Source organism: Triturus cristatus, chromosome 10 (assembly GCF_964204655.1).
Source record: "Triturus cristatus chromosome 10, aTriCri1.1, whole genome shotgun sequence".
NCBI classification, from domain to species: domain Eukaryota; kingdom Metazoa; phylum Chordata; class Amphibia; order Caudata; family Salamandridae; genus Triturus; species Triturus cristatus.
In genome coordinates this window covers 243,707,841-243,716,371 of record NC_140593.1, presented here as the reverse complement: position 1 = coordinate 243,716,371, position 8,531 = coordinate 243,707,841, and the positions used below count along the sequence as shown (strand labels likewise).

The 8,531-nt window shown below is 46.8% G+C and overlaps 1 protein-coding gene across 1 annotated transcript; it reads left to right on the top strand.

The window, feature by feature from the left end:
* Window positions 1-328: 328 nt before the first annotated feature.
* LOC146789270 (E3 SUMO-protein ligase KIAA1586-like) lies at window positions 329-2,659 on the top strand. The gene is made up of 2 exons (XM_085630032.1): window positions 329-388; window positions 496-2,659. Exon 2 carries the CDS (start codon window positions 535-537, stop codon window positions 2,602-2,604), a length of 2,070 nt encoding a protein of 689 aa, XP_085486158.1. The 5' UTR covers window positions 329-388; window positions 496-534; the 3' UTR covers window positions 2,605-2,659.
* The last annotated feature ends 5,872 nt before the right edge of the window (window positions 2,660-8,531 follow it).

Here is an 8,531-nt window from a genome sequence, read left to right as displayed (position 1 = left end):
TCTTGATCATTGTAGTATAATATACTTACCCATGTTTTCTTCTGTTGCAGGCTTCGCAGGCAGACCCCCATACTTTGACACAGGCATACGTGAGTTCAAGCAGGAGAGGTAATTGTTTGGTAGAGTTAAACTGTGGTGCATCTTGATCATTGTAGTATAATATACTTACCCATGTTTTCTTCTGTTGCAGGCTTCGCAGGCAGACCCCCATACTTTGACACAGGCATACGTGAGTTCAAGCAGGAGAGGTAATTGTTTGGTAGAGTTAAACTGTGGTGCATCTTGATCATTGTAGTATAATATACTTACCCATGTTTTCTTCTGTTGCAGGCTTCGCAGGCAGACCCCCATACTTTGACACAGGCATACGTGAGTTCAAGCAGGAGAGGTAATTGTTTGGTAGAGTTAAACTGTGGTGCATCTTGATTATTGTAGTATAAAGGATTGCATGCATGAGCTAGGCGTCAACGTAAGCCATGTTCTCTTATCTTGCAGGCTTTGTGGCACAGCAGGTTAAAACCGGCTGGCACGGAAATGTTCAAGCGCAAAGCTGTCACTATGGGAGAGTGCAGTGCGTCACCACAAAGGAAGAAATGTTGCCTTGTATTCAAGGAAGAGTGGATGAAGGAAATTGTGGAGGCTGAGACGCAGAAATCGCGAAGCAAGGTCCGCGTGCAACTCGGGGAACTTTTCCAATACAGTCCAGACGTGGGCTTGATTTGCAAAGCATGTGCCGAAGCCAAGATTGTTGGGGACTTTTCCACAGGGAAGAAATGGAGTGATGGCTGGAAACTGGATTACATGAAACGCCATCTACTTAGCAAAGTACACGAGTCTGCCATGGTGATCTTGAGAAACAGAAGTGCTGCTGCCAGGTTTGGTTTCGGAGTGCGGGCAATGCTGACAGAAACTGCCACTGACAAAGCAAATAGAATGGAAGTAGGTGAACGCCAAAGATCTGTGCCTGAAGAGATAAAGATTCTCATCAACAACGTGCTGCTGGCAGTCAAAATGAATACTTCAATGTTATCTGTACAAGACATCCATGACCACCTAGCTTTGTATGTCAAGATACCAGACAGCTGGAGGAGCAAGAACTATGCCTTTGAGTTCCTTGAGGCCATCAATAGCGTGATACACTGTGAAGCAATGGCAGAACTTCGTAACGCTTTGTATCACACATTGATAATTGATGAGAGCACTGATATTTCTGTTTCAAAAATGCTCATCCTGTACTTCAAGTTCCGACCAGTAACATCAACAGAGCACAAAACACAGTTTGGGGGCATAGTGAAGCTGACTAGTTGCAATGCTGAGGCTATCACTAGTGCTGTGAAAGATTTCTACACTGCCAATGAACTGGACCTTATGAAAATGGTCATGTTCACATCTGATGGTGCGTCCGTGATGTTGGGTAAGAATAATGGTGTTGCTACTCGCCTTAAACAATCCATACCTCATCTAGTTGAGCAGCATTGTGTCGCCCATCGAGAAGATTTGGGAGTTGATGATGCCTGGAAAAGGGTTCCAATGGTTAAAGAGATGGAGACATTATTGAGGACTGTCTACACTGTGTTCTCCAGATCTCCAGCAAGGAAGTCCAAGCTGGATGAAATTGCATCGGTCACTGAATGTGAAGTGGTCTCTTTTCGACCACTGAATGAAGTCCGGTGGCTTTCAAGGCATTTTGCTGTTGGGGCACTAATTCGTAATTACGAGGCTGTTCTTAAGTACTTTGAGCATGAGAAAGTTGAGGAGAATGATCCAGTTGCTAAGTATTGTTATAAAAAGCTATCAAACTCCAACTACCATATTTCACTTGCAGTACTTAATGACGTTCTGGGTGAATTTGCATCTTTGTGCAAACTGTTCCAAAAAAGTTCTCTGACTACTGTTGAAGCTGTACAGTATGCAAGAGCAAAGATTGGCCAAGTTAAGCAACAGTATTTGGGGGACACTGTCTTTTGGAGCAGTAATGTAAGAGATCTGATGGTGTTGTACAAGGAAAGGCAAGAGTTTGACAGTGGGCCTATTTTGTCTTTTGTTTCCCTTCTTTGTGAGCACATGCAAAAAAGGTTCCCTGAAGATGAGCTAAAAGAATGGGCAAGTTTTGAAATCCAGGCTATGGCCGCACAATCACATTTTGATTTTGGGACTGAGAATATACAAAGACTTGTAGAAAAGTATAAAAATGTCTTGGTCCTGGGTGATTGCGAAACACCAGAAGATGTTGTTCGACAGTACAGAGACTATAAATATGTGGTGGCAGAACATGTAAAGGGTGGGTTATTTACCACCTTTCAAGACATGGTGAATTTCACTGTACGCAATGCTGCTCAGTATAGTGTGGTCTCTCAGCTTGTAGATGTCTGCGCAACGTTTCAAGCATCTAGTGCAGATTGTGAACGAGGATTCAGCCTCATGAATACTATAAAGAGTAAATTGAGGAATAGACTAGAGCAGAAGCATTTGGATATGCTGATGAGGACAAAGGCCTACCTCCTGAACGGCCAAGTTGACCTAGATCGAGTTTATCACCACTGGAAAAATGCCAAAGATCGCCGTGAGAAGCAACCCTGTCACCCCTCTAGTGATGCCACTTGACATGTCTCCCTTATTGTTTATATGTGATATTGACAATTAACAGTGCTCAAGTTAAGAATATTTATTAAAATCTTATGATGGTACCACCGTTTAAGTCTTGTGCTTTTCTAAACTTGAAGTGTACTTGCCTGTGTGACCAATTCATGTCATGGCGTGTTTATCCAATTTGGAGACTGCCCTTAAGACACTTATTGTGGCCCTGTATGTGTGAAAATGCACCATCTTTTCACTTATTGAAGTAAACGTTCTGAGTGACATTTGGCGCCGCGCACACACGCGGTCTGGTTCCTGGCGCACATAGCCATGGTTGCAGCGCACAGAGACCCTCCACTGCCGCACACAGAGGAAAGAAATTAGAGGGAACATTGGTTGTAAGTCAACCTTTTCGGACCAGCTGCCCTAGTGGTAGCGTAGGCTAAGCAGTCTTTGAGGCTAAACTCGTGAAACGTGTTAAGCAGGCTGTTTTACCAAATGTAACCCCCCTTTATACCAATGAAAGGACACCACACAGATATATATTGAAAATATATATGTATTTATTTCTCAAAGTATCCCCTAGACTCTTTATGAGCACAGGAGCACAAATCGTTAAACAAGAATACGTTAGAATACACAGAAGTTGCACTTTATATTGATAGGCCCTGGTGGCCACTCGAACCATATACTAAAATAGTGGTATAAGTACCACGAACAGAAAAGGGAAAAGGCCTAGGGCCTCTAGAATCGCTGGGCCTACAAGGAGCTAACTTTAGTTAGTGACCAGGAGGTCCACGGGTTGCGTGTGCAGAGCAAATAGTCACACGCGGGCTCCCATAGGTTTTCAATGGGTGCGTAAAAGTTACAAAGTTACTGCAAAAAGGATCTTCCGGATGGACTATGAACTCAAGATTGGAAACACAGACACTAGAGATGATACTCTACACTTGGGCACCGGAGTGCCAGCTTTACCTCACCCACAGGAAGCGGGTGCATAGGTCTCGAAGTGCGTCGGGTTTCTTCTATCTGTTCAATGGAGCCTGTAGACAAAGATGCTGCAGGCGGTCGGTCCAGAAGAGATGCGGTGGATCCAAGGGTGGATCGGAGTTGTAGAAGACCTGTAAGCAGAGGGGACAGTGTTCACAGTCACTAGCCAGTGACCAGCGTGGCACCAGGTGGGTACCAGGCGATGTCGGGTGCAAACAGGAGGAAAGGGGTAGCTTGTCTCTGCAGCCACGTGGTCCCTGAAGGTTGACGACATCCAGGAATTGGTTCACGAGCTGTACCATGCAGGCTCTCGCTGTCGGCGGTGTCGGCGACTTGATCAAAGCAAACAAGCCTTGGCAAAAGCAATTGTTGTGGAAAACGAAATAAGCTGATGGTTCTGACCAGCAAGGTCAGAGGGACTGCTCCTTTAGAGGGGAGCAAGGGCCAGTCTGGAGCAACCAGACCAGCAGTGTAGTTCTTGAAGTTCGTCGCCAAGATGGCCACTAGCCAACAGGCCAGCAACTGGTTAGGCGCGTCGAGTGGAAAAGCGCAGAGGGGCCCCACGCAGATCGTGGAGATGCTGGAGGGCTCATCTTTGGTGCAGATGCTGCTCGGGTGTTGGGCTTCTCAGATCCCAAAGCACAACTTGGAGGGAGCCTCGGTTGTTGCGCTTGCAGCTTGTCGTGGTCTTTTCAAGATGGCTGGCTCCACGTGTCTCGGTGCCTCCACGGGTTCCTTCTTTTCAGGGACTGTGGATCGGGTGGTGAGAGGTCTGGAGGTCCAGGTCTTGTCAGTCTCTGGGCTCGGGCTCCGGCGGGAGGCGGCGGCAAAGCAGACATTGATTCGCTGGATGGTGCTTGCGTTAGCAAGGTGGTCACTCCCTGACCACAGGGGAGATTGGCTTCAGTCCTCTGTGCGGCAGAGCGTCGAAGTTCCCGTCTTCTTCTTGTAGTTAAGTTGATTCCAGGATGTCTAAAGTCTTAGGACACAGCTCCTACCTTTATTCGGATTCTAGGGGCCGGACTACCTGCTAGGTCCCTCCCTAAGGGTGGCACCAGGAAGGGGGGTGGTTACACCCCCAATCCTTTGTCCAGCTCGCCCCAGGTCCGGGGCTGGTGTGCCCCAGGACCGGATTGAACTGGCATATGCACCGAGGCTCCTTGTGAGCCTCAGGCATGTCTGGTTTCTTTCAAGCCCTACCTGACCAATACACAAACTCCTGTCTGGGGTGGTGCTCGCACCTCCCCTGGCAGGAAACCCTTTGTCCACGTCTCCCAAGCTGGAAGGACTCCCAGCAGCAGGAGGGCAGACTTGTGTCTGTGGTGGCAGCATCCATTTTGTGGAGCTGAGGCTATGTCTGATTTTACCCGGGTTTCAGGTACTGTACATGTCGTGTCCCTCTAGAAGGGTGGAATGCTAACCCCGTCGCCAGAATTGGCGAGGGGTTAGTATTCCAATTCGTATGACACCTTACTCGACATGTTTTGATAAAGCCAAACCAAAGATAGCATTTAACCGCGAGGTTCATAATGCACTTAAGAGTATATGGTATGACGATATCTGGAAACAGTAGAAGGAAGTGGTTCATGCCAGAGCACCATCTCACATGGAACCAAGCACTCTGCCTTCAGGATTGTCAAGGCCTGCCGTAGGAGTGGCTGATAGGTTACCATGTGTTCCATTTAAGGTTAGGTATAGGTATACTACACCTAAGTAAGAGGTGGTTACACCAACTTACCCCAGCTGAGTGATCAGCCAGTTGTGTCAAATTTGTTAGGCCAAGCCTGGGGTGGCATAATACATGCTTCAGCCCCTGGCAGGCCTTAGATACACCAATGCCCTGGGTACCTAGTGTACACTGGTACAGGGGCTCACAGGGTGATCCAACCAATTGGGTATGTACCTAGGGTACATGGAGTCCATTTTAAAGAGAGAACAGCCAGGCTGAGATCCTGAATGGCAGGATCTCAGGCCAACTAAGTCGAAAAACCAGATAGACACTAGGCAAAAATTTGGGGGTAACCATAGTCAGATATCCACCTTCCTACACTATGACAGAGCGGGACCTGCACAGCTCCCACCCTGCCATAGCAAACAGCACTGTCCCGGGGGTGGGCACCCCGGGACACTGCAGGAGCTGGCCCTGGGGGGTGGTGGTCCCTGGGGCTGCGGGTGCCACGTGCTCCCCTGTGGTTGTTTGTTGAAGCCCCGGGGAGGTGGCAGTCCCCAGGGCAGTGTGAGGGGGATTAGGACCCCCACAAATTTTTTTTCACAGCCCCAAGAAAGTAGCGGTCCCTGGGGCTGCGGGGGCTCCCTTAATAAATTGTCAGTGCCCCCTGGACCTGGCCCACCCGGGAACTTTTTTTAAACGTAGCATGGGAGCCCACGCTTCGTTATTTTTTTAATAATTTCGGCGGGATTCGTGACACCATCGCGATTTCAGCTGAACTTATTTAAAAAAATGCTTTTTTGGCCCTGGAGGTCTTTGTGGGACCCCCTGAGCAGGCCTAGGGGGTCAGGATGTTTCTACCCTGCCCCCTTTTCTTGTTTTTAAATGTTTTTTCTACGGTTTTCATGTGCCTCGCTTCTACCGAGTCACAACATGGCTGCCAACACTTCCTGGTTTGGAGTGTTGGCAGCCAATTAGAATGATGCTTGTGGTAGAGAGGGTTCGCAAACCCACCGCTACCCCAGATATCAAAACTTTTTCTTTCTTTAATTTCTCAGAAACTACTGAATGGATTTACACCATTTAACAAAAAGGGCTCTTTCTGAACCAAGGGCTACCTTTTTGCCAAATTTGGTGTAATTCCGTTCAGCAGTTCGGGCTGTAGCTTTGTCTAAAGTTTCCTATGGAAAATAATATGGGGAAAACGTGTTTTGGGATTCCCCTTTTTTCTCAACCCCTGCTTGACAAATCACCCTGAAACTTTCAAGACAGGAGCTGACCGGAGCGGGTCACTAGTTTTGAAAATTTCGTGAAGATTCGTCAACCGGCGCCAAAGTTATTGGGAAAACAATAAACGCTGTCCTATGGAAACTAGGTCCTAACTATAACTACCTACTGGCAACTGCCAGTAGGTAATATATATATATATATATATATATATTGTTTTCCAAAGTCCCGAGGGTTTTGGAGGCGCACTCGACAGCAGTTGTTAAAACCAGAGGGTTTTTATTAAGATAGAAAGCCAGCATCTTCCACATGGGGTTACAGTTCTCCTATGTCGACGCGTTTCGAGGCAGGCAGCCTCTTCTTCTTGGACAGCTAAGATGACTGCGCAGACAGCTCCAATCAGTCTTTTAAAGAGCATGCTAAGACCCGTAGTGGATCACAGGTGATACCTTCGTTTAGTACGATGCATGCTGGGACACGATGTCCTAATTGGAGTTCAGTATCGCCGCTAGTAGGCTCCGTGCAGTCATCTATTGTAAAAGCAATTTTTCACATTTTTTCACCCTTCAGTGGGCCCCCAAATGTCATGTTGACTTATTTAAACTCCATCTGCTGTGCTTTTCGCGGTGGCGGCATGGTTCCTGTACCGCGTAGCCTTCCCTGCATTCAACGGGAATGGTGCAGCCTCCCACGGCCGGGCAGCCGTGTAAATCATTTTGTTTTCCAAAGTCCCGAGGGTTTTGGAGGCGCACTCGACAGCAGTTGTTAAAACCAGAGGGTTTTTATTAAGATAGAAAGCCAGCATCTTCCACATGGGGTTACAGTTCTCCTATGTCGACGCGTTTCGAGGCAGGCAGCCTCTTCTTCTTGGACAGCTAAGATGACTGCGCAGACAGCTCCAATCAGTCTTTTAAAGAGCATGCTAAGACCCGTAGTGGATCACAGGTGATACCTTCGTTTAGTACGATGCATGCTGGGACACGATGTCCTAATTGGAGTTCAGTATCGCCGCTAGTAGGCTCCGTGCAGTCATCTATTGTAAAAGCAATTTTTCACATTTTTTCACCCTTCAGTGGGCCCCCAAATGTCATGTTGACTTATTTAAACTCCATCTGCTGTGCTTTTCGCGGTGGCGGCATGGTTCCTGTACCGCGTAGCCTTCCCTGCATTCAACGGGAATGGTGCAGCCTCCCACGGCCGGGCAGCCGTGTAAATCATTTTGTTTTCCAAAGTCCCGAGGGTTTTGGAGGCGCACTCGACAGCAGTTGTTAAAACCAGAGGGTTTTTATTAAGATAGAAAGCCAGCATCTTCCACATGGGGTTACAGTTCTCCTATGTCGACGCGTTTCGAGGCAGGCAGCCTCTTCTTCTTGGACAGCTAAGATGACTGCGCAGACAGCTCCAATCAGTCTTTTAAAGAGCATGCTAAGACCCGTAGTGGATCACAGGTGATACCTTCGTTTAGTACGATGCATGCTGGGACACGATGTCCTAATTGGAGTTCAGTATCGCCGCTAGTAGGCTCCGTGCAGTCATCTATTGTAAAAGCAATTTTTCACATTTTTTCACCCTTCAGTGGGCCCCCAAATGTATATATATATATATATTACCTACTATATATATATATATATTTGAGTACTCCTATGGTACGAAACCATAAAGCTCGCACCCCTTTTGCTCACTATTTTAGTGCTTTAACTATATTTTTTCTTTTCTTGGGCGTATTCACATTTGAGGTCTACACATGTAACCAACACATTGCAAAAAATTTTTGTGTGAAACTTATTATCCAGTATTGTTTCAATTTCTTTTTCGCTACTATTGTGTGACAATATAACCATAGTACAGCTCTTTACTTTGTACGTTATTTATTAGATTTTCGTATAGATAGCAAATGTAAGTCTGTTTTCTAGTTGCTATAACAACTAAACCTAACAGGACTTCCACTATGTCTATTGCGTTCTGCTGTTGGTTACTATGACAACCCTAAGAGAGTGTAAAACTAACGACTATTTAATCATGCATGATTTATTTAGAACTGGATGCAGTGAACAAGGCGGTTGTTTCC

Coding starts and splice junctions, on each gene's coding strand:
- LOC146789270 (XM_085630032.1), top strand. CDS start 535: ATGTTCAAGCGCAAAGCTGTCACTATGGGAGAGTGCAGTGCGTCACCA.